The 24,142-nt window shown below is 40.7% G+C and overlaps 1 protein-coding gene across 1 annotated transcript in view; it reads right to left on the bottom strand.

The window, feature by feature from the left end:
- Pde5a (phosphodiesterase 5A) overlaps positions 1–24,142 on the bottom strand; it is a 121,288-nt gene that overhangs the window by 61,844 nt on the left and 35,302 nt on the right. The window contains exons 4-7 of the mRNA XM_051166056.1: positions 17,962–18,033; positions 15,936–16,025; positions 9,328–9,465; positions 6,864–6,931 (exon numbers count right to left, since the gene is read on the bottom strand). Of these exons, the coding sequence (XP_051022013.1) occupies positions 6,864–6,931; positions 9,328–9,465; positions 15,936–16,025; positions 17,962–18,033 (368 nt within the window). The remainder of the gene's footprint in view (positions 1–6,863; positions 6,932–9,327; positions 9,466–15,935; positions 16,026–17,961; positions 18,034–24,142) is intronic.

Here is a 24,142-nt window from a genome sequence, read left to right as displayed (position 1 = left end):
TGGCGGATTGGTGTGAGTTTGAGGCCACACCTCGGGAAAAAAAAAAAAAAAAAAAAAAAAGAAGACATCTGGTCTACCAACTGCTGGACTCTCCATTCTGCAACATTGACCTGCAGCATTTAGTGTATAATTAGTCCAAGAGCTGTAAGTAAAGGGCTGAGTGCTCAGCCCCAGTGGGAAATCTTTACCAGTCACCCTTCCCCACCAAAGCTCAGGCAATATCCTGGAAGAGGAAAGTAGAAAGAGCTGAAAGATGAAGAGGAGCTCAGAGAAATGCTGTCTGGACATCAGTAGCTATTATAATAACCACTGCCTCTTAGCACCTATGCTTACCTGCTCAAGAACTGCACAAAATCTAGCCAGCCAAAAATTTAGGCATAGATGGGCAAGGTGTTCTCCAGGCTCCATTCTTTACTGAGAGTTATGAGCAGGTGACAGTTTTTGGGAAAGATAGAACCATTCCCCTTGGGTGGTGTGCCCACCTGGCAGGTTTCCCATGTGCCAGTGAATGGCCCCACACCCATGCACACATGGACAACCTTAAATTGACTTATTGATTTATTAAAAACAACATGAAATTCGGAGAACATTTTAGGGGTGTATGGAAGAACTGGAGGAGGGAAATGGGGTAAGATCATATTTCATTGTATGCATGTATGGAATTCTGAAGAATAAAGAAAATTATAATGAGAAAAAAAGAAATAGATGTCTTAGGAAAAGAAGTTCTCTAGTTCTAAATTTTTAAAGTTCCAATATGGTGCCTGTCAACTGTCCTTTGTGCCCAAAACTCTATCTTAGAAGAGTGATTACATATGGCATTCCACAACGCCTCAGATATTTCAGTATTCCCTTTCTGTCTTTTGTATTTTGACTTAATTGTAATGTGGTCAGAAAGAGCTCTTTGCACTGGAAAGTATTGTGCATAAATGAACGAGACTGAAAATGTAAACACAGAATGTAGCAGAGGACTAGATGGGCAGGAGATGAACTTCCAGCTCGACCTCGAAGGCATGCGCATTGCCTTGCATAACAGAACTCCTGGATCTGATTACATGTGTTATCTGTATGACATTCAAGGAAAGGCTGCAAGTGCAGGTTTGAGGCTAATAAAACAATACTTGAAACTACAATCACTTTTTACCAACAATAGCCTAGGGAAACGAAAGCAAGAGAAGCCATAATAAAGACAGGAAAAAAAAAAGTTGTTGCCAGGAGAAAGGACACCAGAGAAGGGTGCCTTCATATAAGATAAAGTCTCCTGTAGACTAATAATGAAAACAGCAATAGCTATACTCTTCTTCCCATTACCATCATCATAATGGTGACAACAGGAGTCAGAAGCAACTCAAAATGCCCAGGAAACTTGCCAGAACCATTAACTCAGCAATAGCAGCTGATGTCGAAGCATGGGTTCTATTAAAGTTGCATAACACCGTGGTTATTTCCTACTTTAGAAAAATGTTGATAAATTGCTTCCTGCCTCAATAAATACAGCCTGAACACCTGTTCCCCAAGAGCCACTCTTAGGTCCATGTGAAAGGAAATCAAGCTTAAACATGTTAGTCACTGTGGTGAGGAGCTTATGATCCAGCAGGAAGCAGTAATAGAGCAAGAGAGTTTTTAGCTGCACATGCTGTTTGGGCAGCGTCTAGTATAGATATGCCCAGCTGCCCCCAAAGTAAATCCTCTTTACATGGACACATAGCTACACAGAATAAGGGCTGTATCACTCTGCAACCTGGAGAGTTAGCATTACCACAGGGGTAAGTCCCAGTCAATAGGATGACAGAGGCACATGTGTGATAACTTCTAAAATACTGATATATGCTTTCGCCCCTTGATGCCCGATTCAGGATATGATGGGATGGCTAGGGCTCCATCTTCGCTCCTGAATGGGTCTGAGGTAGAAGGCATCTGAGATCTCAGTCCAATGTCAGCCTTGACCTGCCTACCTTGAAGCACACCCAGGAAAGAGTAATTAGAGTGCATTCCTTTTAAATTTATACTTTTGCATTTTGAGAATGGCGCTCATGAGTCCTGTAGTCACATCATTCCCGTTCCCTCTTCTTCCTCTTCTTCACTGTCTAACTCCTCCTGGGTCTCCCCACCTACTCTCAAATCTGTGACTTCTTTAATTATTTGTTGTTACATATATATGTGCATGCGTGAGTGTGTGTGTGTGTGTGTGTGTGTGTGTGTGTGTGTGTGTGTGTAAATACAACCCACTGAGGCCACTTAGTAGTGATCCTCTGTGATCCTATGTGTTTAGGACTCACCACTTGGGATGGTATGACCTATCAAGGGGCTCATCCCTGCGTCTTAGTAACCATTAATTGCCTGTAGCTCTTCTACAGATGAGACCTTATGAGATTGTCTTCATCCACGCTAGCCTGTCATTGGCCTTAATCATTATGCAGGTCTTATCTAGGCCACCAGACTGCTGTGATCATAGGGCGCAGGTTCACTGTCATATATATAGGACATTACCGTGCATTCTTTTTAAAGCTGTTTTTATTTTGTGTATTTGTGATTCACAACTAAAACTAACCCTCCTAAATACTACTGGTGACAATGAAAACACCACACGTGGAGAAGAATGACAGATAGCGCCCAAATGGATCAGATTAGGAAAGAAATGCTTGCAAAGCTAGGGACGCCTCAGAATGGGGAGAGAAATAAGGAATGAAGGGTGAGGTAGAAAACAGGCAGGAAAAAAAAAATAATAAAAGAACAGCAATCTAAAACACATTTGTGAAATGAGAAAGTTCTGCGTACATTTGAGAAATGTTAAAATAGCTTCAGACGGTCAAAAACAAAGTGTGCTGCTGGCCACCCACACGCACAGAGTCGGCAGTGCGAGCGGCAGGTTGCAGCAAAGCATCTGGGGCGGTGCCTCACGCCATTTTGCTGGTTTAGCCCACGAAGGGGCCAAAAGGCAGGACGTTCACTGACTATGAGTCTGGCAATGAATGCATAGAAAGTGTTCACAGAATGTATAAAGAATGCCTAAAGAGGATGCAGCCCGGCAGCCGCCCCCATCACATATGATATTGGTCTGTTGCTTAATTTATCGACGAGCTGGCAGGTTGCAGCTCCTTAGTGACACGCAACAGGCTGGGAAGTGATTAAGTTGGAAGCATAAGGGGCTCGGGGGTGGGCTTGGAGCAGGTGTGCACAGCATGCTGTAGTGAACGTTTTGTTTAACAGCAATCCTGTTTCCATTTTGTTACACTCTAGTCAGATTAAAAGCATGAAAAGTGAATGATCTCTTCATTCCGAAACCACCGCCGCTGCCCTTCTGATGCTTTTGTTTGTTTACTTAAACATTTTCATGATGATTCAGATAGAAAATGTTCTTTGCCAGTTAAGTTTGGTTCCAGTGCTTGAAACTATTTGGATCCGCTTTGTAGCAGTGAATGCGCTAACCCTTCGCGGGGGTGGAGGGTGGGCGGCTGGGGTGGTGACAAGGTTAGCTGTGTCCTCTGGAAAAGTCTTAGTGAAAAATAAATGTTCTGGGGTTGAGGGGGCAGAGAGTAAAGTGGGTGTTTATGGCCAAAAAATGTTTGTCTAGATAGACTAGAGAGGGAAGGCTTTCGAAGCGCAATACAACAAATGCGGGCATCATCCTTTACATAACAGCAACAACACGGCGGTCTTAAAAGGTGCCGTAGAGATTAAACTGCATGAAGTGCATATGGCTGATGTCTCTCTGGCTGATCTCCAGAGCCTACTCTCAAGGCCATGCCTCCCAGGGATGCTCCAAGCCCACCAGGACACTAAATCAAGATTGTTCTCTCCAGCAGCTGCCCTGCGAGGCTTTCCACAGACTTTGCAGCTTTCTAAGACAACCTCCCCTCACCCAGCCCACCCCCACCCGAGACCACAGACTGGATAAGATAATCAGGCTGGCCTCGTGGCTCCCCACCAGCCTCTCCCACGTTGTTTCCCCTTTTATTTTTCTAGAGCTTGCTGTGGTCTCTAATAAGCGTCACACATTTCAACAGGACTTGGCGTCTCCTTTTGGAAGAGCTGGGCTAAGTTGTACATTTCAACATTTGCTTAGCAGATTATCAGCCCAGATGCATGAGAGAGAATTCTTGAGAAAGAGGGGAGGGAGAGGACAGGGAATTTGGGGGAGATAAGCCTTTCTGAGTTGCAGAGTTTCACGGGAAACATTGCAGGCTAATGCAAACCAAAAACACACCCAGGGTGGCAATTACAGGCTACGTGGAAGGTTTTTTTGAAGAAACTTTACAGACATTAGGGTCTTTTAAGACTTACTGCCACTCATTCATTACAGAGGAAGAAACCGAGGCTTCAGAGGTCAAATAAATGGCGCAATAGCTAGCATGCATCAGAACCTACAGTTAAATACCATCTGAGTTCTCCATTCTCCCACTTGGTGCCCAGCTATCTTTGCATTAGAAATTTTTTTCCACTTTAAAATGTAGTTTTTCTTAAATTGAACTACATTTGTATTTTCAAATTTAATAATCAATAACAAGTACTAACTACTATATCTAGAGCTCAAGATTAACCTGAAAGAGTAATCCTACGTACTTATCATTTCATAATTAAAAGGCACATTGATTTTTTTAAAAAATGGAAATCAATAGGATAGAACGGTAGGAGTGGAATATCTACTTAAAATAAAGGGTTAACACAGACTCCAACGTGAGCTGCACAGAGAGGAAAGCCCCACCATGTGGAAATGCACCCCACTTCTCGAATCTGGGGTGACAAGCCAACTCTCCAGGACCTACTACTAACGTCAGCCCACTTATGTAGCGGTTCTAATAAAAATAGACAGGGTTCACCGAACAGTTGTTTATATTTTGATAGCTAACATTTGAGAACTGTAGTCAACATATTATGTAAGTATATAAAAGAAAAATAATCTAAAGTGGCCCTGCATTTTTATCCTTTATTATTCTAGACATGTGGCCTTTGACGTCCTGTGGGGTTAAGGGAGACCATGTGATCCTCCCACCTTACCATCCCCATCTCTGGAGGGCCAGGATTACATGTGCGTGCAGCCTCACCTGGCCTGTGCAGTGTCATCAATCACATCCAGGGCTGTGTGCATGCTTGGCAAGTACTTTATTGAGTGGGTTGCATCCCTAGGTTCACGACCCACGATTTTCAATCAATAGAGAAGAGCTTTAAAATTAAGATGATTTACTTAACTGTTAACATAAACTGCACAGCACTTCATCTCATAGATGAGTTCTAACTAGCAGAATGTTTAGCACTAAGAAGTAGAGAGTACCAAATCACCGTACCATCAGTAATGGATTATAGAAGTATAATAGATAATATAATATATCATATAATAAACACTAAGTATCAATATCAACTTAACACTTTCTCAAAATGTCAGTTACTAACCACCTTCTATAGTTCAGTTTTTATAAAGTTAAGCCAGATATATAATTTTATTTAAAAAGTGCTTTAAATAACTTTGTCTTACAGGTAAATGGTATTTTACTGCAACATTAGAATACAGGCTAACCTTAAAGCAATGGGCAAAAGCCATTGACAGTGAACGGTTTCCATTGCCACACAGCTAGTTTCGAAACCAGTCAGAATTTGTCTCTTTTAAAACAACCACACTAGCATACTTACCCCTTATAAAAGTATTTCCAAGGTACTTGGAATGATAGACAATTATAAGTGGTAAAATGTCTTCCACAGAGGGAATTTATCAAAAAGAAAAATCAGACATCAATCTTTGCTTTGCTGGTTTAATGTGTATTTGCCAGCAGGGGTCACTGTTATGCTGGGTCTGTCCAGCTATCGGTAGCTGTTACAAGATACTGAGTTTGTAATAAAAATCAAAATGTCAATATGAAAATTTACTTACACAGACCCATGCTGCAGCGTTAAGTACTGAAAGGGAAGTTTAGGTAACCTGTTTTATATTTTTTGACAAGCATTAGACTAATTCACTTTGTCCTATGGCGATGAAGGCAAGTGCATACAATAATTAATGCTCACGCACTATTTGTGTATCAAAACAAAAGCAGCAAAGTTGTAACATCATCAAATCAAATCATATATACAGCTTTTAAGAAGTGAAACATATGATAAATGCCTAGGAATTTCTGGTGCCTCGTCTTGGTGTATTTCTATTCTTTAGAATATCCTATCACATACGAGAACAATATAGGGGTTTTTGTTGTTGTTGTTTGTTTTTTGTTTTGATTTTTTGTTTGTTTGTTTGTTTGGGTGAAAAAAATACAAGTAAGAACATTTATTAGATTTCCCTAAATCCACTTCACAGTCTTCCAGAAAGCATTCACCAGACTGGGTTAACTACGCCTGCATCCTCCATCAAACAAACACAGCGCTCACTTCCCAAGGTAAGAGCTACTCACAGAAAAAGGAGCACATGGAAGAAAGGCCAGTGGAAGATCTGGCTGGATCCAGCCAGAGGAGGTACATAGATTTCTAAGATTAGAGCCACAGGCCTCCTTCTGTTACTAGGATAATTCTCATGGCTCATTCCACCTCAGAATAGGATTGCAGAAAAGTCTGCCAGAGGACCTGTGATGTTTCCAGATAAGCAAACAGAAAAATATAACTGAGTAACGGTACTTGTAGGTCTTAACTGAACACGTTCATAATAACAATAAAATAAGGCCTGTATTAATGAGGGTACTATTTGATATAAGAAATAATTCTCAGTTCAATGTAGTGGGAAACTGTTGCTATTAACACCAAATAAAGTATTCGAAGAAACAAAATGACATTTGCAGGGACCCTAGCCTGTCACTTACACGCCTTAAATCAAACTAGTAACAAAGCAATTGTTTAGTGGCGCAATATACTCATGGTAACGACAAATAGAGAAGTTATTTTACCTTGTTAAAGTCTCGGATGATTTTCCTAATTCCTCACACTCCATGTGGAACACACTAGAGAAAGAATCCTGAAAACAGAGTGACAACACAGGCTGAGACATTTAACAAGACACTGGAGACCGGACCACACACACGTGCATGCTGTGCAACACTGAAGACACCAATGTTTGAACATAGTTTCCTTATTCTTGGACTAAATGGATCCAAGCACTAAATTCACAACATCCTCGGAGATGCTTTCTATTGTTAAAGGCTCATGTTATTTCTGATTTTACCCGAGGAACACTCTTTGAGGACACACTCCGCTGCTAGTAAATCTCAGGCCCTTTTTTAAAAAAAACACATGTGTTCATGTGTGTCTGTGTGTGTGTTCATATGCACATGTGTTCATGAGTGCATGTGCTTGTATGTTCATGAGTGTGTGAGATTGTGTATGTGTGTGCATGTGTTCATGAGTATGCATGTGTGTTCATATATATGTGAATGTGTATTCATGAGTGTGAGTATATGCAAATGTGTTGTCATATATGTGTGTGTGCGCGCGCGTGCGTGCACACATGTGTGTCAGAGAGAATAGAGTATGTGTGTGTGCATAGGCCAGAGGACAGCCTCTGGTGTCTCCCTTGGGAAGGCTGTCAATCTCCTTTAACCTGAAGCTCACTAGTTAGGCTGCACTGACTGACTGCAGAGCTCTAAGCATCCTCCTGCCTCTGCCTCTCAAACACTGGGATTACATGTTTGGCGTTGCTATGTGGCTTCTGATCTCAAATTCAGGTCCCTAAGTGTTCAAGGCAAGCACTTTGCTGATGCAGCTATTTCCCCATCCCAAAGAATTCCTTCCTAATATTTTATAAGAAAATTAAAATAACTGTGAAGATTTTAGTGATATCAGGAAATAGTTTCCCATTGTATTACAAAACAAAATTCATATCACTGCATGCTGTACTTACAATGGAATGAAGAGAAATTGGGGAAAAAAAGCACAAATATAAGACAATGAAAGAATAATTTGGGAATGGACAGACAGTACATTTGAAAGTGCTTACATTTTTAATTTCACTCATCTTGAAATTGTTTTAATCCACAAATAAATCTAATATCAACTCAAGTAACTTTTTATGTTCCCAAAAGAGAGTAGAATAGTCTTAGTCACATTTTTGAGCCGAGGGTAAAACCACATTGACCTAAATCAGCTTGTTACCATGATAGGCATTAACTGCTAAACAGTCCACTGAATGTTCATAAAGTGAGATTTCAGTTTTTGAAAAAAGGAATGCTTCCATAGAAAGCTTTTTAAAACTTTTTAAAAATTCAATGCTAAAGAGTAGGTCACTGAAGGAAAATAGTAAGTTGGCATATTGAATTAATAAATTCTGGCCTGAACTTTAAAAAGTGATCTTGTAATCATTTTTTATTAACTATTTTATAACTAAAGAGAATTATAAAATAATAGCTAGCCATGAAAAGAATGATTATTGTTTTGGTACAGTGAATTTTTGTTTGGTAAACTAATAAGTATCTTACACTAATCAACACATCCATTCTAACACACACAATAATTAAGAAGATAACGAGTTGTCTTCATATCTAAGCCAAATTAAAAATGAGTATGACTGAATGGCTTTCATTATTCTACTTCTATCAGAAATGTCAACTCAAATATCACATATGAATTATAACTGACCTATTCAAGTGACAGTACTATTCTTTTTTCCTAATAACCTACCAATGAATAGTCTGCTCTTAGACTATAGAAAGAAACAACTACTACCATAAGAAATATTGCGTAGTTCAAAGAGTGAGGAGGGATAAAATCTGCGTCAAAGAAGACTGTGGCAAGCCAGTGCACTGATTCTCAGGCAAACTCAAGGCAGGCACTCTGTATAACATTTGAGGGTAGGTAACTAGCCCTATGACAGTGCTCCATCGCTCTCTCACCAGAAAAAGCTTCCTTACAGATCAATGGGCTTAAAAAAAAAATCTATGTATTAGAACAGTGGGTCATTTCCTGTTGTTGGTAAATAATGTAGGACTTACAAATACCTGTGGTTCTATCCACCACCTGCCTAGACCTTCTGGTTTGTATATAATTTCTGGTAAGAAAGAAAACATTATACTCAGCCCAGTCAGAATAACAGTCTACCTGTTCTCCCAGGGCACCACAGCTCTTAACAGTTTAGCCTGAGCACTGCAATACCGAGTTGTCTCTCCATTAAGACAGAGCAGCCACAGGCAGGGGCAGCACATGGACGTCCATGGTCAGTGGCAGGGCACTGAAAGCTCGTGCTACCCTCATCTCCACCCCACTTCAAAAACAGCTCACCCATGCACTGGTTCCGCATAGGTATTCATATGCAGTTGGAGTTGGGGCGAGTTCTAAGGCAAACATGGCATTTAAACACAGAATGCGCTTTCAGAAATATAAGCTTCCATCTTGCAAAAGATGAAGTCACACTGTACTCACAGAGCAGTCTTCATCCACGATGAATATGGTGCACTTCTGCACCTGCATGAAGGAGATGATAGTGGCAGCGATTTTCTTCAGAATTACTTCTAATGATTGCTGCTCTTCGAAAATTAAGCTGGCAAGGTCAAGTAATACCTAGGCAAGAAAAGGTGGCAGCTTACGATTGTGCACAGACTAAAATGATTGAGTGGACTAAAGCTTGCTTATGAGCAAGCTCCCAATCAAGTGTTAAACCCACTGCGGCTGTGTGGCTAACGGAACCCTGCAGGGATCATTAATATGGTCATTGTAGGAGGAAGATGATAGGTGCTTAGGCTAACTCTTCCTGGAGGTTTGGTAAGGCAGGGCAAGTTTTTAAAGGCAGGTATTATTGGACTGTTGTCAGGAGTATAAAATTTAATGTGTACAAGATGTGTTGAACAGTAGCTACCTACCTGATGGTGAACGGTTCTCATCGTAAGCTTCTAAGATCGGCATTACCAATATCATTACTAGTTCATAAAGTACAAAGGAAAACAAAGTTTCAAAACTCCTCCTTCCTGGCCTCAGTCTGGCCTCTTCAGACTTATCCTTACTCCCACTGCTGCCTGCCTACACAAGCCCCTCGTCCCAGGGCCCCTCCATCCCCTGGGGACTAAGCCTGCAGCTGCAGATCCAAGACCTTCCTTTGACTCTTTCCTCCTAATTCACCTCTATTCTTTTGTGACTCTCTGCTGACCCGCAGAACAGCTCTCTAACAGAGCCACCAGGGCCACCATGCTTAATGCTTAGCTAGAAACCAGAGTGGGAAACAGCAAGCAAAAACCAGACCACCTACCCCAAAACAATAAGACCAGATAACTACACCAAGAAACACTTTAACATCGTAACTCCAGATGCCGTGGTCTTGTTGTAAACATACAAAAGAAAAGCAACGACAGCAATATGCCTCCTCCAGAAGCCAGAGACCCTATTATATTAAGCCCAGCTCACCCCCAAAATTAGATGAAGTACAAAGCAAGGGCTTCAAATAGTAATTGTAAATATGTTCAAAGACATTTAAGAGGATATGAATAAATGCCTCAATTAAGATTGTGAAAATACAAACAGTTGAATGAAATAATGAAAATATTCAAGACATGAAAGTACAAGTAAACAAAGAAACAGAATCACTAAAGAAAACCCAAACTGCACTAAAGGTGGAAATGAAAAACTCTGGATGTTAAACAAAAACTGCAGAGGTAAGCCTCATCAAGAGATTAAATGGCTTGGAAGACAGACTATCAGGTCTTGAAGACAAGTTGAAAAGTATGAATAGCTCAGTCAAAGAAAATGTTAATGCAAAAAAAAAACAAAAAACAAAAAAACAAAAAAAAACAAACAAACACAAAACTCAAGCACAAAGTGTCCGTGAATTCTGGGAGACTTTAGGGGGAAAAAGAAACAAGTCTATAAATAATGGGTATAGAAGAAAAAGAAACACCAAAGTCAAAGGCACAGTAAGTATTTTTTAACAAACAAACAAACAAACAAACAAACAGAAAACAAAAAACTCCCTAAATCTAGAGAAAGATGTGCCAATCAAGGCAAAAAGAAAGAAGCCTTATTGATAGTGGTCTTGTTTGAGGAGGTGTGTCACGGGGGATTGGAGGTGAGGTGTGAAAAGAGCTCAGGCAAGGCACAAGGATCGATCGGCATATTTTTTCTCTCTCCCTCTCTCTCTCTCTTCCTGCTATCTATCTCTCTCTCTCTCTCTCTCTCTCTCTCTCTCTCTCTCTCTCTCTCTCTCTTTCTCTCTCTCTCTCTCTCCCCCTCTGCTTGCTACCTACAGACAGGATAGGATATACTCTCTTCTTCTTCTCTCTCTCTCTCTCTCTCTCTTCTTTCTCTCCCTTTCTCCCTCCCTTCTTCCCTCTCTCCATCCCTCCCTCCCTCCCCCCCTCCCTCTCTGCTTGCTACCTACAGACAGGATAGGAAGTACGCTCTTCTACTCTCAGCTACTCTTGCACCAGTCCTGCCTGCGTGCCACCATGCTCGCTGCCATAATGATAACAGACTAACCCTCTGAAACCATAAGCCCCCAAATAAATGCTTTCTTTCATAAGAGTTGTATATGGGGATGGTATCTCTTCACAGGGATAGAACAGTGACTAAGACGAACACCCTGTGTCCTATCTGACCACTATGGATTAAAGCTGGATATCAACAAGAGAAACGGCAGACAGCAGGAAGTATACAAAGTCATAGAAGCTAAACAACTTGCTACAGAATGAAAATTGGACCAAGACAGAAATCAAGAAGGAAATTTAAAACTTTCTAGAATTGAATAAAAATGAAAACACAACATACACAAACTTATGGGACACAGTGAAGAAAGTTCATCCTGTGTGAAGTAACACAGGCCCAAAAAGGCAAATATTACATGTTTTCTCTTATATATTGATGTTACCTTTTAAACTTTATGTGTGTTTATTTCAATCCAAATAACCAGAGGTTAGGTAGCTAGTAAAAGGCCTAGGAGTAGAAGATATCCCAAGGAAGGGAAAATAGCAGAGAAAATGGGGGAACTAGAATAGGGAAGAGTAAGTGGGCATGGAGAACAGGAGGGCTGGGTAAAGGAGATACCATGGAGAACAAAGGACACCTAACATTAAAAGCCTCTTGAGCCACCATATGAAAACCTACTTCTGTAGAAGTTTTCTAAAATATATATACATATGAAAGGAATCTAAACGGCCCCAACTAGACATTTTATTCCAACAACAAAAAAAAAAAACTTCTAATGCCAAAAATGTGTTGCATCTTGTTGAGTCATTGGCCATAAACTCCCCTGCTGGCTATTGGTTAATCTACATAAGCCAATGGTAACGCCCTATTGCTGATGACATAACTAACGTTATAGGACACGGAAACTGAAATTGAGCTGGTGCCCAACTAGAGCTTCACTCCGACCGACTAGTATTCAGAGTTCTGGAAGATATTCTGCATGCTACCAGAAAAGAAAAGCAGGCATCAATAAAAGCCAGCTACAAACCTTGTGACCTGTAACTGAATTGCCTGCAAGATATAATGTAACAGTGGCACAAATGTTGTGAGAGTAACCAACCACCTTTTTTTATTGGCTTTTAAGGCCCACTCTATGAGATGGAACAAATATCTAACACTACTAAAATGGCCAAGAATATGAGACTAAATAGCCCATGGGACCTGTTGGAGAGCAGGGAGACCTACTACTATTATTTTCCTAGATGAAGATAGAAATAAAATGATTTTAATGACATATTGCTATAACCATAGGTCAGTACATTTCTCAACCCTCACCAAATAAGCTTTGTAGAGGAATTTTAGTACAGCAACATGGCTGCCCTGATAACATCCAAAGACCTTCTAGGTCCATGTGATCCTGCTGGAACGTAGACATGCCCTTAGTACACACCTTTAATCCAAAACAATGAAGGTAAAGTTAGTAGAAGGAAGCATCCATGTTTGAAAGTGATGTCTAATTGAGGCCAACAAAATGGCAAATCAGAGAAAGATTTGACAGAATAGGATATGTCCAACTCTCATTAGAATAGACAGGAAAGAGGTGACTTAAGAAAGAGCAGTGCAGAGAGAGAGAGAGAGAGAGAGAGAGAGAGAGAGAGAGAGAGAGAGAGAGAGAGAGAGAGAAGAAGAAGAAGAAGAAGAAGAAGAAGAAGAAGAAGAAGAAGAAGAAGAAGAAGAGGAAGAGGAAGAGGAAGAGGAAGAGGAGGAGGAGGAGAAAGCAGTTTTACTGGGAGAGTTTCACAAAAACAGGCTGAAGAGCAAACTAGACACATGAAGACAGAATGAGCCGGAGAATGTGAAGGAGCCAGAAGATTAGAATATATTGCCAAAGTTAGTTTGAGGCCAAGCAGAGCAATTCAGTGAGAAGCTGAGAGAAGCCAGATTGAATCAGTCAGCTTGAAGAGGAGTTCGAGTCATAATAGCTGAGTTGAACCAGCCGGCAAGAGTCCAGAAAGAACTAGAAAAGGTGAGCTCATTCAGTCGTGAGTCTCAAAGTCTGTAAATATTCTAGGCCCAGATTAGATTGTGTGGACGCTAGAAGCTTCCAGGCCTAGGCCTAAGTTAGCAGATGGAGGCAGTAAGCTTCCAAAAAGACAATTAACATCTGGGAAATAAAAGTTACATTTACAAAGCCTCTTCTTGCAGTATGTAGTAATTAACACAGAGGCCCACAGCTAGACAATGTGAAGAGAAGGAGAGACACGGCATCACTCAGCCATCAGTGTCTTTATAAAATACCTCCCATTAAGGCTCAGTGAGCTATTGAGAAGAGGCAACAACAACAACAACAAAACAACAACAACAACATTTTTATAAGGTAAGCCCCAGAGGTGTTGGACAACTCCCAGCACCTTCTAGACACAATAGGACTGATATATGTAGAAACTCACAGAGACAAGACCTTCACACGTTCAAGTCAGACAAATTCTGAGCACAGAGAAGGAGAAGGAGACACAGAGTCCTATCCAAGAAGCTATCAGCAGTTGATGCCTGATGAGGAAGGGAAATAGTTCTTTCCAATGGCTGCTCCTCCATATATAACCATACTTCAAGGCAAGCCCAATGCCCAAAGTGTGTGGTGTGTGTGTGTGTGTGTGTGTGTGTGTGTGTGTGTGTGTGTGTGTGTGTGTGTGTGTATTTTTTGTTTTGGTTTGGTTTTTGAGAGATGGAGGAAGGGAGGGAGGAATAAAGAGAGAGACAGGATGAGGGGGAGAATATGAAATTATGTGACTAGGGAGATGAGGATCTGGGAAGAGCTGAAGTAAGTAAAGAATATAATCCAAATATATTTTACGAAAAAAAATTTTAAGTTCCCCTTGATCCATGCTAAGTATTGTCTTTTGCTTCTGGGCGCCATGGGAGTCTTTCCAGAATCTCACAAAGAATTTATATGGTGAGGACCAGAAAGAATTTTTCTCCAGAAGACTTACTGCATAAAGCACCATTCTAAGTAAGCTTTGGGAGGACAAGATTCAGTGAGGTAGACTCAGGGAGGTAAAGATTTCGGAAAAGCGGAAGTGAAATGAATTATGGGAACGTACAGCACAAGAAGACAAACAGGGAGACAAGCATGCCTCATGAGAAGAGGCAGGCCCACAAAACCTCATGCTCCTCGGTCGCTTGGACTGTACAGGAGGGACATGGTGCTGTTGAAGCTGGATTTGTAAAATTAAGGACTGAAAAAGAAGGTAGTAGGATTAGAGGAGGAGATATAGAGAGTTCTACAGTTTAAGAGCATTGAATCTTTCTTCTTTATTTTTCTTTTTTTTCTTTTTTTTTTTTTGGTGCTGGGAATTGAACTGAGGGCTTCACCCATGGTAGTCAAGTGGCCTGCCACTGAGATATAGTACCAGACACAGCATTAATTCTCAAAAGAGAAACTCAGAGAGTGGAGGAGGTTATGGATTCAAAACTAATGAAAAATGATTACACAGAATTGAGGGTTTACTTAAATCTGTAGTCTTTACCAGGTGATCTGAGATAAAGGCATGGTTTAAAAAAAAAAAGGGAGAGAGACCTTATGAAACTAAGATATAAAAAACAATCACAAACATTATAAAAAGCTTAGAAATATAAAATAATATATATATAACATTATAGGTTTTATATATAATGCATGTTTATATATAATAAATGATATGCACAAAACGTTTGCAAGGAACCAGAACCAGAGCGTGACCCATCAGAAGACAAAGCACACCCCTTAAAAGCTGAGAAACTCAGCTTCCCAGGTCACAGGTTCATACCAGCCACAGGGGTGCAATGGTAAAGCAGGTATTTTCATACGTGCAAGGACTCACGAAGATTACCTTGTCAATACTGTTCCTGAAACATTTAGCTGAGACTATGCTGGAACAAAACATTTAAATAAACAAGAAGTTGAGAGATCCAGAAAATAGAATTCTTCTAAGAGAAGCTTGAAGGAAAGTTATGTGTAGAGAGGCGGAGAGGGGCAGTTTAGGGTAACAACAAATATGGAAATCCTTATTTTGGACATCTTTTAAAAACAAAAGAGGAACTCTAGAAAATGTGTGAGAGAGTTGTGAGTATGTGTGAGGGGCAGGAAGACGAGATTACATTTGAGCAAACAAGAAGCGAAGGAAGGAATTAAGAAACATCAGGGGAAACTAAAAAAGCTATATAGCGAAGGCAATACAGATATGTATACAGCAGAATTACACATTAGAATTAACATAAACAAAACTTGATAAAAGTTCATCATGGCTGCAGAACAATATGTACATTAGCAAGTTTGGCAATAAATAAGAAAAAGATTCAGATAGCAGGTCTAAGCTGTGGAACGGAGTGGTGGCTACAGGTGAAGCACAGCAACTAAAAACACTTTATTTAAAGACATGAATTCATCCAGGTCTCTCAAGGCAATGACCACTGTCCAACAGTGATGGAGCTTCTGAGCAAAATGGAAAAGGAAATGACTATCAGAAAGAAACAGCGACAATGTTTACAAAACCAAGCCATGGGGACTGAATTTTAATTGTGTGCAGTCATAATTCGGATAAAAACTTAACAGTGCTTTTAAACAAACGAGCTTCCGTGCTCTCTTTAGAAATGCCACCGACCTGATTTCTTTTGTTCTCCAGCAGGGACGTTTCATAGAGTTGAGCGTTGTGAAGAACAATGCCGCAGAACGCCAAATAGGCAGCAAAGTCCTAGGGCAGAGATGACAGCAGCCGCATTAGAACTGCACGTAAAACTGCCCAGACACACTGCCTGAGACATAAAAGTACCTGCAGTTGCAGTAAATATGAAATGCTGAAATGTAGATGCTTATTAGGCATAGAAGCAGGAAGGGATGCACACTGGGTGCTAGCTAAGCTAGATGGCACTAGTAACAGATGGCAGAGTGTTCAGTCTCGTGTTATCTGAAGAAGAGGAGAGGGACTGAAATGGCAATCCTGGGCGAAACCACAACTTTCCTTATACAAGATTTGGTGTGTATTGTGCATGACACTAAGACTCACACCTGTGAGGGATCAAATAAGATGCTTATAACTTATTATTGCAGCAAATGAAAATGTACATATTTAAGAAAACATTGGCCATAACAAGTGTGGCGTAAGATTGCAAATATTGGTTTAAACACATTCTTCTTTTCTTTCCTTTCTTTCTTACTTTCTTTCTTTCTTTTTAATTTGTTTTGTTTTTCAAGACAGGGTTTGTCTGTATAGCCTTGGCTGTCCTGGACCAGGCTGGCCTTGAACTCACAGTGATCCGCCTGCCTCTGCCTCCCGAGTGCTGGGATTAAAGGCGTGCGCCACCATGCCTGGCCCACATTCTTTTTCATATGAATCTAGACTCCTTATCACACTGCAATAGAGAGATATGCTCATGGTTAAATTAGTGATGAAAACAATCTTTAGACGGCATGGTTTATCCATACCTACGGATATATTTTGTCAAGATGTGATACAGTCTAAATATTCATTAAGGGCAGGATTATTCCAATGGACTATATAAGCAGTGGACATAAAGTCTATCTAATTACCATGCTTTCCTATCAAGTATCCAGTGTTATTAATAGCACAACTATACCACTCTGGCTTTTAAAGATACTTCTTATGCCCTAGATCAGCTAAAACATGGAGGTTAATATGTGTATATATATATACACATATATATGTATAGCAGAAACAAAAGTAACCGCCTAGTTTGGATGTCTTCCAAATTTAAAAAAACGCCTACTAATTTTCGGAGGGGCAACATGGTAGCAATGACTTGGAGCAGCGGAGACGCAGGGGGCTCTGACAAATGTATAGTAATACTCAATAGGAAAAACTCATCCATCTCTAGAGAATGAAGGTATAAGCAGACCTAAGGGAGATGCAGGAATGGAATCTTGTCAGTGTGCTGTGTGGAATGTTTTTCTTAGCAGCTGGGTGGGAATGGTAAGATAAGGCTGATCACTGTTCCCGTGGAAGCTGAATTCATAGAACCCATCCTTATTTTACACCCTGGCACACCTGTGTGAAGCTTATAACACTGGGAACTTGCTGTACCAGGAGGAAAATGCCAGTTTTCAGTCAGCGCATGGTGCAGGACTTAGAGCAAGGCTTTTTTCCCCCTCAAGGATGAACTTCTGAACAGCACTGAGAGAAAATGCAAAGAGATAACTGAAAGACTGAAGAACCCCTTGTGTGCACCCAGCTCAGGGGAGGGCTGCAGAGAGCTCAGTGTGGAGAGAACTTGGGGTCCCTGCTTATACTCAAGAACCCTCAGGTCAAAGACCACTGTAGTTAGCTCAAGAAATTCTTCTAAAATTCACATCAGTTTTACTCTTCTACTGTTAAAAAATATTTTGTTGAAAACTTCATGGATAAGTACTGTATGTATTTCCATCCTTCCCATCCCACACTCTTGCCTTTCCAACTTCTCCCATGCCCCCACTTCCTTAACTATTATTGATGTGCGTGCACGCACACACACACACACACACACACACACACACACACATACACACACACATCATTTTTAACCATAATTTTCTTTCAAGCAACCATTTCAGCAATGCCCACTGCAGAGGTCATATGCTATAAAAAGAACAGCATCTTTCTAAGCTGGCATCATGCCAAGCTCAGGGTTTGGTACCTTCTCATCTTTTTCAGTGAACGTCCCGCCGTTTCCTGATTTCTTGTTGATGGCCTGGGCTACACCGACGACCTAGGATAAGAAGAGATGAGTGACATGGGTTTTTTCCCCCATTATCCCTGTTCCTCAGAGTGAACATGTTTATAGAGGATATGGGCTGTTTCAGAGCACAAAGCTGAAAAGCTAAAGCAAAACTCCTGAGTCCATTCTGTTATTCTGAATAAGGACAGTAATATTCCTAGTTTCCTGGAGCTCAAACTGCACTGGACTTTGAGACCTCATCCAGATTAAACTAGCTGGTAGTTAGGTTTTAAGTAAATGTTCTGCATAGTTTTCTAGTACAATAAAAACAGGAAAATCTTTTCTATTTCCAATAAAATACATAACTAAACAAAATTTTATGTTGAGCTCTACCATTTCAAAAAAGGCTGAGTGCTCATTTACCAAAACTGACACGGGGCCCAGCGGCCAGTTACAGGGGAACGCAGAGGGGTCGTTAGAGCACAAGAATTTCTCATGCAATGATGCATGGATGCAGGATACAGGGATGCAGGGATACAGGGATGCAGGGATACAGGGATACAGGGATACAGGGATGCAGGGATGTAGGGATGTAGGGATGCAGGGATGTAGGGATGCAGCTCAGCTTCTTTTGAAACATCTGGCCTTGAAAATTATTTGACCTTCAACAGAATTATTTTTTGGAAAATAAGTTATTAAGGAAAAAAAAAAACCCCAAACAGGAATTAACAGGCAAGGACTACTTTCACATAGGTCAGAAGGAATCTGAAAGATAAACTGCACTCAAGTTGGCCAAGCTAAACTTGGCCCGTATGCCTTGAGTTCCACAAAAGGTTTAGAAAGACTTGGGAGAAAGCTCTCATCTTTCAGCTTGGAGGGTTATTAAACTTGCCCAGCTCCAGCTTTCATCTGAGGAATTACTTTGAGTTTCTAACAACTTATGACTTCCTTCAGCTCCCTCTTAATATGAATTCTATTGCTTTCCCATTTTCCCAATTTAGTGTCACCAAGACAAACTGTGTCCTCCTAAGTAAGCGCTCAGATGCTGGGAACTACAGCCTTGATTCCGTGTGTGAGGTTCATCTTTCTTTGTTCCGCCTCATTCTCGTTCTCTACCGCCAAGAAAATGATTTAAAATTCCCCCCTTAGGAGGGCAGATCGGAAAAAGTGGATACATTTTCAGGAGATGCAGTTTGCTGGTGCTCTCAACAAAGTGAGTCCAGGACAGCAAAGGCTACACAGAGAAACCCCATCTCAAAAAACCACAAAAAAAAAAAAAAAAGAATTATTGATTTCTCCTAACTGCCTTTGTTGCCTTGACTTTCCCGGGCTCCTTGTGCACTCCTAATATTTCTAGATGCTGTTGTCTTCATGGCAAACACCTGGGAAAGGCTTTCACTCAGGTCGAGCGTGGCTGGTTTGTAGCTGGAGATTTTCACTTGAAACAGAACTAATGAGAACAGCCTGAGGGGCAGGGGTCCTAATATGTAGCAGCACAAGTCTAGCCAGATATTAAATGGCCAGTTACTCACTTATTCAACAAGTGCTAAACTGGCTACTTAAAAAAAAAAAAAAAAATCAAAGAATAACAGGCAGAAGAAAGGATTACCAGGAAGAAGTCCAGAGTTCAGTGGGCGAAGTTAGACCCGTGCAGAACCGGTAGGGCGTGTGATGAGTTTTACAACGCTGTTGTCCACATTAAGGGACACAGCAGGGGGTCATCTCTCAGAAAGGATACCATGCTCACTCAAAAACTGAGCCCAAATCAAATTACAGAAACCTTTTAGTCCATGCCCCCATAAATCGACAGTGAGATAAGTCAACATGAAAGTCTTAAAAGAAATAAAATCAGCTGTATAACTCTGAAATTAAGAGTCATTAAAAAAACTGTGATTTGATTAGGTTCCTGAAGTCCCCTGAAAAGGAAGGCAGCGTAAAGGCAGGCCATTTGTTTCTGAGTTCCCAGACTACCAGCTATAGACACTTTAACCTGGTCAGAGGGCTCTATGGGTCGGTGCCCGGCCAATGACTGAAATAACCAGGGAGACCCACAAGAGAAGAGGATGGGTGGGTCAGCAAACATCAAGTCCCACCAAACAAGCAGACTCAAGATACTGCTGGCCCCCTGGAGTGGCTCGTGTCTTGCATTTTAGTATCAGAGCGCTTGGAACAAGGTTTCTTCAGCAGACATATGATGGTCCCTAGGGCTCTCCCTTTATTAAAACCTATGGCCCAATTTCTCTCATGCCTTTCCCCTCCTATTTCTTTTCCTGCCTTTCTCATTCCGCCCCCCCCCGGAACCCCCTACTGCCTGTTGACCTTGCAGCAATCCCTCTGCCTCCACCTCTCATATGGAACATTCGCTGGCGTGACCCTCTACACTTTCCCTTACACTTTAAGTTTTAATTTACAGTTTTACACTCAGAGATTTTTATTTATACGTAAGCATTATTTGTAACTATGAGATTAAAAGTTTTCTTTCTGGTTGTAAGAAAACTTATCTTTGAAGCCATACTATATATGAAACCCCTTTTTCCACTTTTTTGTTTGTTTTCTTTCTTCTTTTTGGATACTAACTGGTGCCTTAGTGCACATTTCTGAAGGCTCTAACTTGGGCAGAGTGGGTGCGGCGTATTGTTCAGTGATTTGCATGATACTAACTAGGGTTAGGATTCCTACTTGCTGCCTGTGTGTGACACAGGCTTACTCAGAAGCCAAGCTCCACCACTGCTGGCCCTGACCATTGCCGGAGAGGAACTCAGCTCACATGTAGACTCTTACAGATGAGCAGTTTTACAGAGTTCACTTTAAGCCCACTTGCCTCTCATCTGCAACTTGGACTCGCCTACAGGGCACAAATGACACTCACACACTTCACTCTCCCCATGTTGGAAGCTCAGACTCCAAGAGCCCATTTGGCTTTTGGAAGTTCACTTTCATTACCTTGGATTCCCCAGTTTGCGTCAGGGATCCATGAGTGTGACGTTGTCCTCACCACCACCCCCATTGCCCCCTTTGAATTCACTTGTATAGTTTAAACATTGCTTTAGGTAACATTAGATCTTGGACCAGTTTGCAAAATGCTAGGGTTTCTACATTGTTTTTGTCTTCTGAAGTCTAACTGATAACCTTCAAAGTCTACTTTGTGTCCCTTAGTACCAAACATTTACTATGCAGTTGTCCCCAAGAAGCCATAGGGAATTAGTTCCAGGTTTCTGCCATTCAGATGCCAAAATCTGAGAATACTAAGCTCTTTCATATAATGTGACATATAGTTTGTATACAACATACATACATCCCCCACCTCCTGTCAGTCTCTGCCAGATTACTTATAATGCTTAAAACATTGTAAACGCAATTTTAGTCAGTGCTATGCTGTACTACTTAAAGAATAACAAAAGAAAAGGTTTGTATATATAATTCTGAGTAAACCAATTTTTCCCAAATATTTTTTATCTAAAGTTGGCTAAATCCGTGGAAGCAGAACCCAGTTACAGAAGGCTGACTACATTTAATTTCTTCTAATGGTAAAGAAAGATATGTACTAAGACAATTTCATGGAATGAATTATTCCAACAATAACTCACTCATCCTTTCTGGTAGGCAATGATTTTTCTACTTTTCTACAATGATCTTGTAGGCCCAGATGAGAAGTATCTTGCTGTTGTTTTGTTTTAGTTAGGAACACTGAGTACAATATTTACATTAAAAATTAAACAAGTGAGAGCTGGAGAGATGGCTCAACAGTTAAGAGCATTGGCTTCTCTTTCCGAAGACAGTTTGGATTCCCAGCACCCACATAGTAGCTCACAACTATTTGTAACTCCAGTCTCAAGAGATCCAATAACCCTCTTCTGAACTCTGCAAGCATCAGGCACACACATGGCACATAGACATACATGCAGGCAATACACGCATGCACATAATAATAAGTAAGCCTTAAAAATAAGCAAGTAGCTACATATACTAGCACATATCTGTACTCTAAGCCCTAGGAGGGCTGAGGAAGGAGGTCTGCTAAGATTTCAAGGCCAACTTGGGCTACATAGTAAGTTCCAGGTCTGACAGGTCTACACAGTAAGACCATATCTTAAAATACAGCAATAGGTTAAGAATAGACACTTGGGACTAGAGCTCAGTGTTATAATATTTGTCTATCACGACAAGGTTCCTAATTCAGTCATTAGCATTGCAGGGGCAAAAGAAAGAAATGGTATAATGTTGTCTAAAGACACAAACACACAAATGGTCTGAATTTCAACTGTCTGGAGCAAAGCTAGCTTTCTCTGCCCTCCTTGTGTGGCTATAAAGGCTTTTCCCCTAGTCTGCTATTGATTGCCCTTTGAACAAATTGGTCGTTTTCTTAATTGCTTTGCGGTTAACTTTGTTGCTGTTTGGTTTTTGAGACAAAGTCTCTCCTTATATTATTATAGCTTAGGCTGGTCTGGAACTTACTATGTAGCCAAAACTGGGGGGTTAGGGGTGGAGGGGGGAAGTTGATCCTCTAGTTCCCTGGTCTGGAGTACTGGGATTTCAAGTATGAAGTACAGGGCTTTAAATAGCTGTTGGAGACAGCTTTTATTGCAAGTATATGTTCAGACTCCACATTTGAGAGTCAAAGCCACTACAAGTCAGATTCATTACTAAGAAGCCCATTTGCTTGCTGCCTACCTGGTGCCCTAGGCTATGTTTTCAGGCAGAAAGGAGCCTCTATTTCACTGGCACTCCCCACACTTTCAAGAGACATTATGTCCCTACAGGATTGAATGTTCTCTTGGAAGGACTTGAGTCTCTCTGGGCGAGCAATGTGGACTGTGACAGCTGGTCATTTCAGGGACAACCCATCACTGTCACAGAGAGCAGCCTCTTATTCAATAAGATGCTAATCCCAGACATTTGCTGAGGTCACATATCAATCACAATACATCTCCTTGTTTCCAGCGGATGTTCCATGTGGAATCAGAAGAGAAGGGAGGAAAGGAAGAGACTGCACATCTTGACATCCCTCCCTTGTGGCCTCATGTACGATAGTCTGACCTGAACCAAAAGCCACACCATCCCAAGAAAACTAGAACACTGCAACATAACGTAAATACTACAACATTAATAATACCCAATATTATCAACTTGTGCAGAATTCACCCAAATGTTCTTCTCAAAATTTCACTTTGTAAATGAATGAGTTTCTTTGGAACTGGGATATTTCTTCACAGCACAAAAGGAGAAATATGCATGTGTTAAAATTCTCCCATTAATAAAAGGAGATTGTTGATGGCACTGGTTAGTCTTCTTGAAAAATACCCGACAAGAGGAAACACAAGGGGACAGAGATTATTGATGGGTTGTGATGTGGAAATGTAGGCAAAACCAAACCCTTTCCTCCCCAGCTTGCTTTGGTAATGGTGTTTCATCACAGCATTAGAAAACCTAACTAAGACACATCTCTTTCTCTTGAAATTCAGCCTGAAGGACTAATTTTATCTTTATGGTAGAGAAGTAAGTAGAATTTTAGATGAAGTTTTAACATAAATCTTATGTGATATAGATATTAAAACGTAGTTGGACTTTAAAAAAAAGAAACATGAGTCATGTTTGACAAAGCACTTTGCCTATGTAACTTTAATTCTTAGATGAATATAGATGTTGGTGCATATGTCTGTTGAGGCTTGTCATTTCACTGATAATTACTTCAAGAATTTATGAAAAAATATTAAACTCTACCTAAGGGTTTAGTTGTGTTGGGTTGGGTCAGATATTACATGAAGAAATCATTTATTCTTTTCTGCAATGGTTCCATATCCTTAATACTCACCCCTAAGGACTACATAAAACTCATCAAAAACTAAACCTATGAATGATCTGTAAAACTAAAAATGCAATAACCTCCAACAAACTTCAGAATGGTTACAGACTATACCAATGAAGCTGATTCTTCCACTGAATAAAGAGTAGCAGGAAACAAACTGTCTAAGCATTCCAAATGAGGTGCCATTTGAGTCCTGGAGCACACGCTAACTGAGTCCTCAAGTCCGGATTGTCTATGCTCTTTCTTTTCACTCTGAGTCCATGGGGTAGATGCAAAGATTTCACCTATGAGACTGTTTCTCATCTGCTATTCTTAGGAAATGATCCCCCCTCTCTTGGGAAAGTGGTCGCCGTC

Source organism: Acomys russatus, chromosome 23 (genome assembly GCF_903995435.1).
Source record: "Acomys russatus chromosome 23, mAcoRus1.1, whole genome shotgun sequence".
Lineage (NCBI taxonomy): Eukaryota > Metazoa > Chordata > Mammalia > Rodentia > Muridae > Acomys > Acomys russatus.
Note: the sequence above shows the minus strand (reverse complement) of the source record. Positions and strands in the feature narration are given on the sequence as shown.